The following is a 17,029-nucleotide window of genomic DNA, read 5'->3' as shown; positions in this document are numbered from 1 at the left end:
AAAACTAAGTTTAGTTTTTGTCAAGATGACTAAAGCTAGACTAAAATGTAATTGAGCCTCTCAGCCTCTCAGCTGTAGAAAGCAGGGACCCCAGGTTTAGCAGAGTGCAGAGAACACACTACCATGATTTGGTACCAGATTTAGGAAAGAGAATAAAAGCTTGGACTGAAAGTAAAAACTGAAATGCGAGGACTTTTTATGGACTAAAACTAGACTAGAACCGATAGAAATGACTAAAATTTGACCAGAACTAAAATGCATTTCATTTAAAGACTAAAGATAAGATTAAAATTAAAAATAGCTGCCAAAATTAACACTGAAACACACTTTCATTACAGACTGCCCCTCTCTACTGTGGGCCAGGGTAATCAGTGCCTTTTTTCCCCCCTGTGCTACGCCCATGACCTTTTCCTACTCAGATCTTATCTTTTGTCAATATCTCATTCTTTCATGCTTGTATAATTTCTTTCTTCATCCTATATCTTTAGCATGTTTATTATATTTATTTCACTCTTATTGCTTATATCTTAAATTTTTATGCTTAAAGTTTTAAGCTTTTATCTTATGCTTGTGTGCCTGTATCAGCAGTTTTCAATGTTTTTTTTTTTTTTTACCCAAGGCACACCATATCCATATCCATTCAAAAAAAGCTTATTTTAGGGATACATGATTTTTGATTTTTTTGCCAATGTCCAATATCCAGATATTTACAGATTCCTTTCTGTTGATACTAATATATAAACCATTTTTTAGACCTAAAACTCCAGTCCTCTGACCACACTTTAAGGTTTGAGGATGAACAAAGAAACTAACTTTAAACACTTTAAAGTTTAAAAACTGAGGCAAAAATTCTCAAATGTCACAGGTCTTTGATTGCAGCCCAAAACTCCAATAATTATCAGTATATATGGCTAAAATTAACACATGATATGATCTCCACAGCCAAAATATCAGATGTAAATATCAGCTTAAGTTGTGACATCTGCCGACATTTGCCTTTAAGCTAATATCTGATATCAGATGAATAACATCATGCATCCCTGGCCTGTTTAAAAAGTTTTAAAGCAACTCATGCTGTTGAATAGCTCTAGTGATAATGTATGGTTGCACAGATTCTGATGGCACATCAACTTTTGCCTCAAGGCCCACCATCATAGAACCTCTGGCCCATATACACAAAGTAAAAGTGTACTTTTGACCTGTTTTCTGTCTTTTTTCTTTATCTTAAATTTCTATGCTTAAATCTCATATTTCCATGCTTTATTTAATATTCATCGTGCTTATGTCTTACATCTTTTGCCTGTACTTGCGCACGTTTAATATCACATAAACTGAATGTATAAATCTGATTTTTATTGAGCTTCCTCGTGAGAACCCATCACTCCTGTCTCAGATGTCTCATCCATGTTGTCTTTAATTTTTCAGGTCTGATAAATCATCAGCTGACTGAAGTGAAACCTGCAGGCGTTCTCTCTGAAGCAGAAAGAGCGGCAATGATGGCGAAGACTGAGTGGAGGGATCAGGATATGAGAGAGAGAAGCTGCAGGGCTCAGAGAGTCAGAGTGGAGAGAGAGAGGACAAAGGCGCACGCATGTGAGAGTCTCTGGGTTCTAAGATCACATATTTAGACTCTAAAGTTACTAAAACTACATTCAGACTATTCACACAGCTGCTTAATGACACCACAGTAATACAAACCCATTCCTCTTCCTGGTTTGGTTTGGTCCTCAGTGTTGGAGCTGATCAGAGGTCACATGACTCCTGTTGATGAGACTTCAGACTCTTTGATGGTCTCTCTGAGGGAGATCATGGAGCTGCTGTCAAACGCTGAGGACGCAGTGAACAAGTCAAGAACTCTTAATATGAAGAGTCATTCGCTCCTACAAGCTCTAAAGGTGATATCCTAGATTTATGATCCACACTGGGACAAACTTCAGAGTCCTAATGAAGTTTTTAAACCTCATTTTCTCTCCCTGTGAGCAGCATCTTCAAGATCAGCTGGAAAGACGTGAGAATACGCTCCATCCTGTGACTGACACGACTAAAGATCTGCTGAAGAACGTCTCCAACAGCTTTTTACTGCTCGAGGAAATTAAACAGGTGACCAAAAAACATCAGCCAGATTTGAGAGAGTAACTGAATAGAAGTTTATTAAGTTAAAGTTTCTCAAATGTTTGATACCAAGTGTTAAATAATTTAACTCTTTTTAGTCTTATTTTATGGCAGAAAGCTGCTTAGAGAAAGAGGACCCTGTCTAAATTACATAAAACATGAGCAAAATTTCTGCAACCGACATAAAGTGTGGCTGTGCAATTTACATATTGCACACAAAGTTTCAAAATCAAAATATTAGCCAGTATTAGGTGTTGTTGTTGCCACTGTGTTGAAGCAGGTTTTGGTATCATTCTATCATGAAGTCTGATATCCTAACATCCCAAATGTGCATACATTTCAGGAATTTGAGACTCATGCGGCTCAGATCGATGGGGCCAAAGTGGAACTCTTTAAGATGTTGAATAAAATCCTCCAGATGTCAGGGAAGGTGGTGGATTTGGTGATGAAGGCTGAGGAGCATGCAGAGGAGCTCCACAAGGAGGCGTCAGAGATTCACCAGTGAGTGAAAAAAGAAAAGAAAGATAAATATAACCTGACAAAAGCTGATGATATGCTTTCTTTTCTTGCAGGATGCTGCTTGATGCTCCCAACAGCACTGATCTGCTCAGTATCCTGCCTGAAGGAGCCCATAACGCCATCATGAATGTGGTAGAAAAGGCAGAAATGGCAGCAAATAAATCCAGAGAGGCTGCTGATGGAGCTTTACAGGTAATTAAGAGGAAATGTCAAAATATCCAAGCACTCCTTAAATCAGGGTTCATCAGGTACATTCGCACAAGGGCCAGATTTAGACCTGACAGAGACTCAGGGGCCGGGCTTTCAAATAAACCAAAATTAAATAAGTATTTTGTTCTCATTAACATATTATTGTAGTAGTATTTATATTTCCTCACAAAATGCAAGCATTTTTTAGGCCTTACCAGCGAGATCTATCCCTATTATCTATAATGCAGCAGGCCACAAAGAGACAGGCCTGCCCACAGGATTGGCTGGATCCCTGAAAATCCAAGCGAATGGTCCCATCCCTATTGTGATTTAGCCTTGGTGTAACTCATTTTGGACACTTTAAACCCCATTTCACTACTTCATTCAGCCATTTCGGCATCATTTTTGCCACTTTTAACCTGTTTTTGATCAGCCAGTTAAGCTTTAGCCAGTTTTAAACCAATTTTTACCACCTTCTGCCCATTTTGCTACCCTTTAACCCCTTTTGCAACTTTCCTGCTGAATATTGTTCCATTGTGTCACTCTTTAACCCCCTTTCACTACTTGCCAGGCTACTATTACTATATTTTTTGCCAGTTTTAACCAATTTTTCATACTTTTTACCCCTCAAACCCAAATTAAGCTGTTCTTTTACCCCTTTTAAACCACTTGCAGCACGTTTTATCCCCTTAGTTTCACTCTTGTATCCATTTTTGCCGCTTTTGAACCCCTTTTCATCATTTTTTTGCACGATTTTTGCCACTGTTAACCCATTTTTGATACTTTTTGCCCCTTTTTCTTCTTTTACCAATTTTTGCTCCATTTTAACCTATTTTCACCACTTTTCCTGCAAATTTGTGTCTCTTTGTACCACTAAAGGAGCTATTTTGACACTTATCACCAATTTTTGAAGCTCTCTAACCCCTTTTATCACTTAAGGCCGGCTCAGACTTCACGAGTTCAGCCAGATTTAAGCCCGACTGTGACGTTGCAGCTCGTCGTCATAACTCAGGCCCAGTTGTGAGAGTCAGGAACGTCAAACCGTCTTGTAGTGTGACATAATTAACAACGCGTGCAAGACTCCTTACGATTTCTCATGACCACGATTCTACATGACTAGCATGTCAGAATTTTTCGTACATCGTCGTCTAGTTTGACACCCTGACCTGACGTCAACCACGTGAATCCTGACGTCTAACAATAGGAGAACATTTGCTCTTTATCTGTGCATCATCATTGACAAGACTTACCACTTTGATCCCCTTTTATTTCCTAAAACTATGTGAATTTTTTTTTTTTTTTCACGTTATCACATGCATACCTTAAGTTCTATCTGAAGGAGGGTCAGTCCATATTGTCCTCCTCTTGATACATCCCTACTTATTATCCATAATCCAATCCATCATTGCTTCTTATTTTAATTTTTTGAGCAAAAGACCGCTACAATCACACGGAGCGCTCTTGTTGTAGAGTGATTGACACTTTTTGGCCCGCCCCCTGACAACCTGTGAACTCGCACTCAGTCGCGGAGACAGTGGTGACGTCAGCATACGCTGAGCTGTCTGGATCGGTCTGGATCACTCTTGTAGTGTGGCCAAGCTGTCGGCCAAGATGGGACAAGACTTTGGTCGCGTAGTCTGACGTGGTGCTGTCGTGAATGACCAAAAAAATCATGTAGTCTGGGCCGGCCTTTAGTCTGGCCTTTGTGCATCATTTCTGCCAGAATTACCCATTTTTTATAAATATTTACTAATAATGGCTGACAAGTGAATTTCTGTAAAAACAGAACAAATGTTAAGTCATTTTAAAACTATTTCAATATTAATTGTTTTTGGGGTGGATTTAATAGCTGCTGACATTTAAACCCAAAAGATGCTCTTAAAACCGCAACATCTTCTCTTCCTCCTTCTATGAATTTAATGATCTTCTGAGGGCCAGACAGGAAGCTTTGGGGGGCCTGATTTGGCCCCCGGGCCTCCAGTTGATGATCAGTGCCTTAAATTGTAGAAATTAGGATGAAGCAGTTCATGATTTATTGAGCCTGATGATCAAACTCTTAACCCACAGCAGAGCGTTACAGGACTCGCCAGCATGGACTGGTTTAGTTCCCAGAATTTGATCCAGCTGGTTGGATTAGTCCTTGTTACATGAGAACCTCTACTTTAAAGGAATTTATGTTTTCAGCAGTAGAGGTGACAGAGAACAGAAGCTCTAAGCTTGAGAAAAACCTTGTTTAGGTGTAACTCCAGTAAAATCCCATGTTTTTAGGCGTCCTTATTGATGCTAGAATAGGTCATATTTATCATATGTATCTCTTTTTTGTGAACTAGAATGTCAGAGATGGAGGTTTGATCGGCAGGGCGTCAGCTCTCAAAGATAACTCATCTCATCTACACAGAGAGGCCAAAAAGACTCAGAGTGAGCTCAACAGTGAGTAAAAACATCACATTTTTAAAAAAAATTATGAAGTAATAATCACAGAAACTGGCATTTAAGGGGTTTAAATTTTGAAACAGAATGAATATTCATTATAAATGGTGATGACTGAAGTGACTTAAAATATTTATACAAAAAACATTGGAATTATACATTAATACATATATCTTTTATGGCAGAGGGTGTTTTTTACCCTTAGGGACCTGGGTGTCGCAATTTTTATACAATCGGGCACTACGAAAATATTCAAAATTGTTAAAAATCAGTGTTGATGCCAATCTTTGACACTCCCAGGCTCAGATAATTCCACCCAAAAAAAAAACAAAACAGTTTTGCACGTATGTGATGGAAAAAAACAATTCAAATTTTGTGTTTTTCTTTTAACAAAAAATCTTGTTCTCATCACAAAAACGGGCATTTAAGGATTTCAAATTTTAAAACGCCAATATTTTTCATTATATTTGGTGAGGACTGAAGTTACTTTAGGTATTTATGCAAAAAAAAAAAAAAATTGGAATTATACATTAATACATAATCTTTTTATGGCCCTCTTTATTTGAGGGTATTTTTTACCCTTAGGGACCTGGGTGTCGCACTTTTTTTTTTTTAGGAGGGTTAAAAGTAAGTATGAAAGGCTTTTCCCCTCTGATCAGTGTGTTCGTATGCAGTGAGAAGCTTCCAGGATGATGTGAAAAAGAAAAAGGAGAAAGGAGAATCACTGAGGATGGACATGTGGACCATCAGAGAAGATCTGAAAACAATCAGACCAGGTCAGTGGATCGCTTTGATTTTGTAGCAGAGGTGGCAGTGGAAATCTAATTTTTTACACGTACAACCACAATTCCAAAAAAGCGGCAGTGTAGATTGTAATCAAAGCTTGAAGTCAATGATCGTCAAACTGTTGAGTTTGACTCAAATTGGACCTCTAGGCAGAGGTGGAGGCAGGCAGATACCTTAAACAAAATTTTAAGGTGAAAACAGAAGTGGAGCAGGCTGTGGAGGCAGGGCTCAGGCTAGCAAGGCAAAAAAATCTTCAAAGCTGAAGCAGCAGCTTGGCACACTGGAGACCTGAGCGCAGGAGATGAGACACAGGTAAGTAAAAAATCCAAAATGTTCAAAAATTCACAGGAACTCTGGAGAAACAGAGAATGCAGAGCACCACCACGGAATGATGCGGCAGCGTGGTTCTTCTTCTTCTTCTCTGGTGTTTAACGGCAGCTGGTATCCATGAAGTTGCGTTACTGCCATCTTCAGTTTCTCATCCTCTAGTCACCTGATCCTTTTGTATTCTGTTACACCGTCCAGTCGCAGTCAAAAATGTCAACACCTCCTCCCTCCCCTGCACACATTCTGCATGTTCAAGAATATTTTTAACACTTTTTTCTGCTCTTCCTATTCTCTCCAACTTATTCATCATAATTTGCCTTTCCTGTCTGTATTTATTGCATGATGGCAGAGTGGTTGACTTCAGACCAGGGCCATTTTTGAATTTGCCTACTATACTAGCAGTGCGTACTAGGGGTCTCAACGACTAAGATTTTTCATAGTCGAATCTGATTCGTCAGATTTTGCCTTTAGTCGACTAATAGTCGAAAAGCGTTTCTGCTAGACTTTGTCCCCGGTCAAAATGACCAGCAGTCCTCAAGAATTCCAGCCATTTAGAATAACTACCGGACATTTGCTTTAACGTTATTTTGCTGCATTAACAGCAGCAAAACGCATAAATCTCTCTCTTATTTTTTTTTGTAAGTGGTATATGTATCAAAATGAAAGCTGCACGCTTTTACTTACACACACAGTCAGTTACACAATATACGGCCACATTAAACTCATAAACAAAAAACAGTTAGCTTCACACCAGCACCGTTAGCCTGTTAGCACATTGGCCACTATCATAACTTTGCAGCTTACAACAGCCAAATAACATCCTTCACCAACAACAACAAAGCATCCAAACACATAACAAAAGTGCTCTCTTAACTGGACACTGCGTTAGAACTCTACATTTCAAATGAAAAATGAGTCTTACTGTCAGTTTCTAATATCAGTCCGTATGATGATATCACTGTAACCTCTCTGAAGAGAGACAGAGCCTTCATTATAAGCTCCAAGCGGTCCATGCCGTTCTGCACGATGTGATTCTGTGTTGACTACAATTCAACTTTATCTGAGGACTGGTCATAGGTAGTTTATCGAAGTCCACTACAACTCTGCTCGGCGTAGGCCTCCCTCTACTCTGCTGCTGCATCGGTGTGTACGACTCTCAGCTATACAGTTCCCTTTGTTTCAGCCTCTCCATTACTTGCAGTGATGACATGAAATCCCTCCATACTGCTGATGATATCAAGCCTTTGGTTAACCAGGAAAACCTCACTTAGATTAAAATTCTGCTTTACAAGAAAGCTCTGGTCAAACTTTCCCACTTTCCCTGCTTAGTCCCCAGCAATACCAAGCTCTGGCAGAGAGATAGACTTGCTTTGTCCTCATCATGCATACATAATTAGCCATGTGCTTGCCGTCTGAGGAGATAAACAACCCCAGCACCAGGAGAGAAGGTGTAGTAAGAGTAGGCAACTTTTAGTTTGTATTAACACATTCTCGCAACACATCTTCTAGGTTACACAAAATATAATGTATGCAAGTATTCAGTATTTACTTATCTGGTCATTTGTATGTTTTCTGCCCAACATTTTGACCGGTTATATTTTTATCTGCTGAACTTCCACCCTTTTAACCGGCCAATGACAGGCAAATGCTGGCTAACGGAAACTCAGGCTTAGCAGCCCCATGTAGTCAGAATGGTACGATCTTGGTTACATAACAGCATTCGACTATGAGGTTCATAGTCAAATCAGACTCCTACGAATCGAATCATCAAATTGCCGACTATTCCAGGTCAGCCCTAGTGCATACTGATTTGCCCAAAATGTAGTATAAAGTATGCGAACAAATGCGAAAGCTGCAGTATGCCAAAAATACCCGGATGACATACTGATTTGGGAAAATTTCTCAGTATGCATCAGACCAGTCTGCTTCGCCTACTGTTACCCATAATGCAAAGCGCCAGGTCAGAGTTCGTAATGGCGGAGAGTGGTGAAACTTTCACCGGAGCGGCTGGCGGTTACAAGGAGTGCCATTACCTTTTATCTTTACCTTTTTAACATGTACTATAGCAAAATAAGTTGTAATAACATCACTGTTGTTTTGCCGTTATGGCTCGTAACGGCCGGAAAGGTGCTGTCAAGTGTGTCCTGTCACTGCACTATACATGCTAAGCTAAAAACGACGACTGTAGAAATCCCAAAAAATCTAATAAAAAAACTTCCCAGATTTTTTCTGAATGTAAATGGATGGAAATCACTGTAGCATCGTTTACAATTGACCCCAGGGTATGACGTACTTCTGTATACCGGAAACCAGCTAAACAGGGCCAAACGTGCTACGAAAAATGGGGATGCAAGGTAGATCCATATATCAACTGATGTGTTAAAATGCCTAGGAGAAAGGAGATGTCACTGATAATGAGCGTATATTTTTTCATTTATTGCTTATGTTAGGCCACAACCTTGTATCTCCATTTTAATAAAGTTTTTTTTGTCATAAAGTAGGGCTATAGGTCACGTTTCTGTCTGTCAGCGGGTTCTGCCCAATGTTAAATCAAGCAAAAGTGTCAAAAGATGCAGGTTTTTTTTTTCCATTCCCTGAAAAGTGGGGATTTTGGAGATACAAGGTTTTGGCTAGACACCAGCATTATGTAAGCACCATGCTGTGAGCTTCTTTTCAAAGAGCTGATGAGTTATGGTTGAATATTTTGGTATTTATATCTCACATTGGGAGATACTACTGTTACTTTAACTGTAGTTCTGTGGCTCTAATAACTGAAAAGAGACGGTTCCTCATTTTTTTCCCCACTCTTCATTAATGCTTTTAGCTAAAGGGCGAGGGGCCTCATATTGCCCTGGCCCTCCAAATGACTAAAACCGGCCCTGCTTCACACCTCAGGAGGATTGATTTTTTATTCCAAGTAAGCCTTGAAAGAGCCGCAACTGGTCACTAAAGAGCCACGTGTGACTGGAGAGTCATGGGTTGAGTATCACTGCATTAGAATCTTTGCTATCATTTCATCAGGGCTATTATTTCTAACAGTGCACTCAGTATTGGCCTTAGTTTTCAAGCTAAAACATCATAAAAACATCATGACTAAATTCTGCAGGCTCTTTTGATTTCAGATGACACAGATGATCTAATAAATTCAGCAACATCAGCCGCTGCTGCATCAAACTCCAGCGTCAGTGAGGTGACAGACAGACTGAAGAGAATCAGCCAGGATGTGGACAGAACCTCGTCAAACAGGAGTGAGAGTGCAGACGATGTCCTGACGGATGCAGACCAAACCTGTGGGTATTACTAAAATAAAAGACTGTAAAGTACAACTGAGGTTTTTGTTGGACTTTATGTTTTTGTCGTCTGTTTCAGTGAAAAAACTGAATTCAGTGCTCCCTGCATTAATGGATAAACTCAAACAAGTGGACGCTCTCAGTGAGGCGGCGCCTCCTAGTGGCAACATGACAGAAAGCATCAGGAGAATCAAGGAGCTGATAGAGGAGGCCAGGACCTTTGTGAAGAGGGTAAAGTATTCTTTTTAACTGAAAGGTCCAGGGTTCAATCCCCAGATCCTGCAGTCCTAAAATACTTAACCCTATTCTCAGTTCATGTAACAGCAGGAAATACTGTTTATGTTCATCAAGAGCAGGAGTCAGAAATCTTTTTTCTGCCCTCAAAAAATCTGTCTGGAGCTGAATAAGACATCTGAACCTTAGAATAAAGGGAACCCAGCTCATTAGTAAGCTTGCAAAGGAGATGGATACGCCCGTTTCCATGTTTCTCACTGGCAAATCCATCATGTAAAGTGAGAAGCCCCTCGTGGCTTTTGCCATACATACAGGCTTTGCCTCTGAACTATCATCTGTTGCCCCTGTCTTTCGTTCAAAATGATCAAGGCAACCGCCGTGGATGTAACCAAAACTTCAACTCCAACCAACACTCAACAGGTTTTGAGCGTCCAGCTTTCCTGCAGCGGATTTACACGAGATGGGATTTTACGAGAATTGCAAGGCTCATTCCCAAAACTCCCCACAGTGGGAACACATTCAAAGTGCAATTGTGCTTAGTTGACCTTTTAGAAATATCGCTTTTATTTTGCGAAAAACTGTAATGGAAATCCAGTTTCATCTTTTACAACACCTCTACCCCGTACCTTATATTAACTACATCCCTAAATATATAGACATCTAAAGTTTTCCTGGTGTTTTGACTGTCATCATTAAAGGGGCTCTATGCAAGATTTAGAAAAATATCAGTGTAGTGACACCGCTGGCCATTAGTGTTGCTTGTCCACGACGGCGCGCTCCTTGCTCATGAACGAGCCTCTGGTTTATCAGCTGATACACATGCAGACCAAGGTGATTTACCGGCATCATGTATACAGAGGAAGAGAGCCCGACCGATTTATCGGCGGGCCGATTAATCAGGCCAATTATAGCGTTCCACAGATTAATCAACATCGGCCAAAATGTAGCCAATATATTAACTTTTTTTGTGGGGATTGTCTCTACTCCTGTCGCTCTGTGTTGTGTCTCCATGCTGAACTCAGCCTGAGTGCCTGTCCCCTCCCCCTCAGACGCAGAGTGCAGCAGCAGCTCTCCCTCACCCAGTGTTGCCAACTTGGCGACTTTGTCGCTATGTTTAGCGAGTATTCAGACCCCTCTGGCAAATCTTTTTCAAAAGCAACTAGCGACAAATCTAGCAACTTTTTCTGTTGTTACTGGAGAGTTTTGGAGACTTTGACGTGAAAGCACGTATCGTTGTTGTCCTTCTCCCCGAGCAGCGCTGCTCCGTGGGCCCCTCTCCGTCCCTAAGCACTCACAGGCAGCCTCGTCCTCGCGCAGTTCGACTGCAGCAGAGTAGAGGACTAACGCTCGTTTCAGACTGGGAACGTGTTTTGCTGCTCGCACGTGTCAGCTCCAGTTCCTGCCGGTGCAGCTTTCACACAGGGCGCGAGTTTCTTGCATGTCAGCCGCATCTCCCTGCTCTCAAAGCCCTGTCCTTCTTTATAAGTTTTACTTCAGGAAACACCGCTAAAAGTTACATGGTTTTCAAAATAAAAGCATTATGTACAAGTGAACGGAGTTTCTCTATAGAAATGCTTAACCGGGCTTTTACTTTGAAAAGCACAAACCAGAAAAGCATTCATACAGTGTTTATCTTTCCTGTGACATATTCTACCAGTGTGGAGACAGAAAGTTTGACTAATAGAAGATCTTTAGAGAACAGCTTTATTAAACAGGCGCACTTAAGCTTGTGGCCTTCCTCAGGGTTATCAAGAAACACATTGTAAACATATTCTATGTGCATATTTGCCACAACGATGTAATATGGCTCTCTATTTATCATTTTCCTGTCTAATATTGTCCACAGCCACAGTACAAGACTATTATACAGCATTTTAATGTCGTCTAAGTTGCATCTTTGTGAAATAAACAAAGATAAATGCAACTGGTTATTCACATGTCCACATTTGTGTTCATGTACTGTATATATCCTGTGTATATCAATGTTCTTATTTCATATATCAGCCAAAATATCAGTTATCTGCCAATTTATCGGATATTGGCTGATATGTCGGATATCGGCTTTTTTTTAGCCCCCAATATTGGTATCAGCATCGGCCCCGAAAATCCCATATCGGTCGGGCTCTACAGAGGAGGTAAGTGAAGTAACACTTAGAAGTTCCCTGAACTAAAAATGAAAATGAATCAAGCATATTTGAACCTCTAGTTTGAACGAGGCACAAAATTAAATATTGGTTCATATGAGGGGATTAAAAAAGGACGATATTTTCGTGACCATTTCTATGAATGAACAACTTTGCTACTTAGTGCAGCATTGACCAATTTTATTGTCTTTTTACGTGTGTGTAGTGTATTGACTGGGATGCATTTTAGAGCAGAAGCAACAGGGCTAACGTTGATTAGCTCTGATAATGGTGCCTCGACCGCGGATATCAGATAGATGACATTATGTGTTGAAGATATTTTACAAACTAAGTATCAAAAAATAAACTCAGTAAGTTGAGTCCAGTGCCAGGAAGCAAGAAAAAGATGCCGTTTTATTCGCAAAACACTAAATGAGCAATGTGACATTCTCGTTGTGTGGATAGCATCTTCGTAATCAAGCTAACGTGATGTAGCATATGGTTAATATGACATAAAACACTACATTGTATTTCATGGTCTGGAGTGATGCCTTACCTTTTCTACAGAAAGATGGCCATCTCTAGATCGATATTTATCCCGAGCGTAGCTCCCTCCATTTCTCAAATGCTCCACTGATATTTTTCCTTGATTTCCCCCTGCGTTGGTCACACTCTCTTTTAGCTTGACGGGCTTCAGCAGATAAAACTATCTTAAGTTTTTTGTTTTCGCTGAGTTTGTGAGGGTGTTTGGGTTGAGCTAGCCGGTCATTTACTCGTGGAAGCAGCCTTCTCCATTGCCGTTTCTCTCTCTCTTCCCCATCCAACACGCCGATTTCAGGTATAAACAGAGCAAGGGGGTGCGTGCATTACGTAATACCCGATGTCACTTCCATTGAGATTTCAAGGAAAATTCGGCCCGAATTCTTCACAGAGAAATGACTCCACAGGCTTATACAGGCAAACAAGGAAGACATATAGAGCCTCATTCTTCACATCGGGATAAAGTTTGCGCCATTATATACTCAAAAGTGGGAAGTTTTAAAGCAAAAATCTTACATAGAGCCCCTTTAATTTGTCAGTCCTCTGAAAGATAAGGAAGACTTCACAGCAGCGCCAGAAGAGAGTAACAACACAAATGTGAGCCTACAGAAGAATAATGTAGGCTCACATGCACCATAAAAAAGGCTGAAATTTCTTGCATCATAAAAATAAAGTACAACTTTTAGAAGGCTACACTGCTGCCTCTCAGTATATAGGGTAGCATTGACCTTTGACCTCCAAATCGGATCAGTTCAGCCGTAACGATTGAAAGACATTATACAAAGAGTGAAGAAAAGCCCCTGGTCCTTTAACTATCGCTGACATGAAAGTAAAAACCTACAGCTTTCCTACCCCATCTGTATGAAATAGAATTCATTTACTATTTCTGCTCATGATGATTTGCTATTTACCTACAAAAGCAGGCTGCATCTTCTATTCTACATCAGAAAGACCAAAAGATAAACTATTGTTGACAACAAACAAATCCTATTTAATCCAAATAAACATTTGAAGCATTTTTATTCTGTTTGATATTTTATAGCTCTCAGCCGCCACCAACTTCAGCGGGAAGAGTCACGTTGAACTTCATCCTCCCAGAAACTTGGATGACATTAGGGCGTTCACAGCTGTTGATCTGCTTCTTAATCTCCATCTAAGCAATTCCACCGAGGTCGACAAGAGGCGAAGACGGCGGCAAGACAAGGACACGGATCAGAGCTTCTTTGTTCTCTATCTTGGCTGCAAGAACGTGAGCATCACTTTTACTGAAAATACTGACATAGTGGAGCTTTGCAAAGATGTAGACGAGTAGTTTTGGAGAAATTCTCTTTATTTGTGTTTATGTGGGTTTTTCTTCCTCAGGGTACTGGAGATTTTGTTGGGATGGCTGTCAGAGACAAAGTGTTGGTTTGTGTCTATAAATTAGCTGGAGTTGTGCATGAGATTAAAACAAGCCAGATAACACAGACAGCCAAGGGGAGGGTAGACTTCGACCGTGTCGTCTTCCACAGGTGGGCATCTTTGCACAGATCACACTTCTGGAAATTTTTCTACAAGGAAATGATAGTTTTTTTATTCAACATGTTCTCTCTGCAGAGCTTACCAAGATGCAGAAGTAAACATTACAAAGCACATTCACACACAGAAACCCACCATCGCCTCTCCTAAACGTCACCGTCCAGACACGATGAGTGGAGTCCTGGAGCTGGATCAGAACAGCGTGGTTTTCTACGTTGGCGGCTATCCTCAGAACTTCATGGTAACTGTTCACTGATGTTAACTTCATTCTGCATGCATGCATTTATTTGGAAACTTTGCAGAGAGGAGAAAAAGGCTGTAGCTACAGGTGTGGTTTGGCTGAAGAGACTGCAAACCTGTAAACAATGGCGGCCGACAAAGAGATGAGTGTGAATGCAGCATGCAGAACTGGACTACATTTCTTTATTAATAGAAAAGCAAAGAACCACACTGAAAGATTTTCTTGGTGGAAAAGATGCTATTGTTCATCTGCTGATCATCTTAAGCAGGAGTTCAACAGACTCCACTGAGAGTGACTAATCCTGGATCACATGACAGTCCTTTAACATCATGTTATTTTTCCCCTGACTGGCCTGTAATGATTGTGATGGACAGAATGCCCAGTCACCCTCCGAGTTCTTTGTTGTAATCCCAAAATCAATCAAAATTGAAACAGTTTAATAAGGAATGCATTTTGCAACTTAATAGGTTAATTGTCAGTTAACAGGTCAGTAACATGGCTGGGTATAAAAGAGGCATTTTAGAGAGGCAGAGTCTCTCAGATACAGTATAAAGATGAGCAGAGGTTCAACAATCTGTAAAAAAAACTTTATCTAAAAATTGTGGAACAATTTCAGGAAAATGCTCCTCAACTTCAAATATTTCAGACTTTGAATATCCCACCATCTACAGTCCATAATATCATCAGAAGATTCAGAGAATCAGGAGAAATCTCTGTGAGCAACAGACAAGGCTGAAGTAGCCCTCAGGGGCCACTGCATTAAAAACAATCATGATCTGTACTGGAAATCACTGCATGGGCTCAGGAATACTTCCTGAAATCTTTGTCTGTCAACACAGTTGGCCGTGCCATCCACAAATGACAGGTAAAGCTGGATCATGGAGAGATGTGAACAGGATCCAGAAACACTGTTGTCTTCTCTGGGCTGAATCTCATTTAAAATGGACAGAAGCTACATGGAAAACTGTTCTGTGGTCAGAGGAATCAAAATTTGAAAACCTTTTTGGAAACCAAGAGGAGAGGGACCTTCCAGCTTGTTCTCCTGGCTCAGTTCTAAAGCTGTATCTCTGATGGTATGGGGTTGAATTAATGCTTATGGTATGGAGAGGCACTGTCAATGCTAAAAGTAGATAGAGCAGTATATATGCTCCAATTCACTATTTCAGCAAGACTGCTAGACCACAGAATAGCCTGGGTGCTGAACAGGTCCATCTGCAGTCCAGACCTTTGGAGCATTAGAAAAGGGAAAATTCTACAAAGGAGAACCGCCAGCGAATCGTACTGTGGAGCACATCGATCCCTCTCTAGTCTGTCAGAGCATTTCCATAGCTGGCACTCCAGACTGACAACGGCGCGTGCCTGGACGGACACTTCGCTCAGCTTTGTTCGAGATACGCTGCAGGTCTGTTTTCAGCGCCGGCCGCTGCCAAACCGCGTCAATACCTGTCGATCAGAAAGCTCCAGAAGAGGAGGTCACAAGCTTAGAATATCCGGTTCTTTCAAAAAAACACCACAGTGCACGAACTTCCGATTGTAAATCATCTGTAAATCAACATCACGTCTCATCCTGCAGTGAGAGGAAAGGGTCACCAAGGGGTCAGTGGGTCACAGAGCTACAACGGTGCCATTGATGAGGAAAAGTTAACTTTTGGGGATATTTAGCCAAATAATTTTACATAGAACCACAGATACCTTTAAGCAAACATTAACCTTTTAACTTCCTAATGTTCTCATCCAATGGAGGAAGCAATAATATCATGGACTCATACCGGAAAGGATGATAAATTAAGCCCCAAAGGTAAAATAGTCGGCTATCGACATACTATTCCTGCATGAACTCGCAGTTCTCTTCCGTGATCTCTTCCTGCTGATCAGGGTTGCACGCCGCAGTGCAGCGCTCTAGACTCACTTCTAGTGCACGAGGTCGCTTGTCTTCGGTCTACCAAACCTGTGGCGCTTCGGTGCATGGCGCAGTCGTCCTATGTGGAATTTGCGGGTGAGTCCTACATCAGACAAGAATGAAATAACATTCCTCCTCCATCAACTGGTCTCCTCACTTCCCAGACATTTACAAACTGTTCTAAAAGAGGTGATGCTACACAATGAAAAACATGACCCGTCCCTACTTTTTTGAGACATGTTGCGGCAATCAAATTCAAAGTGAGCTAATATTTTTTACATCTGGTATCTCATTTATGTTCTTCTATGTGTTTTTTTTTTATACAGCGTGCCAACTTTTTAAAATTAGGGGTGTAACAAATAAATCCAACATTTTACAAATACTAATAGCATCATTGCCCTCGTGTATTCATGTTTGATCATCATTTCCTCTTCCTTTGATTCTCTCAGCCTCCAAAGGAGCTTCATTACCCACATTTCAGAGGAATGATGAAACTCTCCTACATCAATGACTTTTCAGTTTCTCTGTTTAACTACAAGCACGCCATTAATCTGGAGGCAAAGCAGCCCGCTGTGAAGTAAGTAGAGACTTTTAGGAGACATCTGGTGATATTTAGAGGAAAGAAGCAGTCAGATTCTGATGAAACCCTTTTCTCTTTGTGTTTAGGATTCCCCAGTCAGACACAGTGGATTACTATGAGGGCACTGGGTACCGCCTGGTGTTCCTAAAGGATCCAGGCAAAGTGAAGACACGACTCTTCAGGTTCCACATGAAGAGCAGAGAGACAAACGGCCTCATTTTTTACATCGGAAATCAAGTA

The 17,029-nt window shown here is 40.8% G+C and overlaps 1 protein-coding gene across 1 annotated transcript in view; it reads left to right on the top strand.

Annotated features, from left to right (window-relative positions):
• Positions 1-17,029, top strand: part of LOC121511722 (laminin subunit alpha-3-like) — a 33,675-nt gene that overhangs the window by 5,091 nt on the left and 11,555 nt on the right. The window contains exons 8-21 of the mRNA XM_041790486.1: positions 1,426-1,593; positions 1,732-1,895; positions 1,984-2,100; positions 2,456-2,613; positions 2,685-2,823; positions 5,151-5,250; positions 5,925-6,026; positions 9,486-9,653; positions 9,733-9,884; positions 13,593-13,799; positions 13,913-14,061; positions 14,147-14,309; positions 16,659-16,786; positions 16,876-17,026. Coding sequence (XP_041646420.1) covers positions 1,426-1,593; positions 1,732-1,895; positions 1,984-2,100; positions 2,456-2,613; positions 2,685-2,823; positions 5,151-5,250; positions 5,925-6,026; positions 9,486-9,653; positions 9,733-9,884; positions 13,593-13,799; positions 13,913-14,061; positions 14,147-14,309; positions 16,659-16,786; positions 16,876-17,026 — 2,066 coding nt within the window. The remainder of the gene's footprint in view (positions 1-1,425; positions 1,594-1,731; positions 1,896-1,983; positions 2,101-2,455; positions 2,614-2,684; positions 2,824-5,150; positions 5,251-5,924; positions 6,027-9,485; positions 9,654-9,732; positions 9,885-13,592; positions 13,800-13,912; positions 14,062-14,146; positions 14,310-16,658; positions 16,787-16,875; positions 17,027-17,029) is intronic.

Source organism: Cheilinus undulatus, linkage group 7 (genome assembly GCF_018320785.1).
Source record: "Cheilinus undulatus linkage group 7, ASM1832078v1, whole genome shotgun sequence".
Lineage (NCBI taxonomy): Eukaryota > Metazoa > Chordata > Actinopteri > Labriformes > Labridae > Cheilinus > Cheilinus undulatus.
Note: the sequence above shows the minus strand (reverse complement) of the source record. Positions and strands in the feature narration are given on the sequence as shown.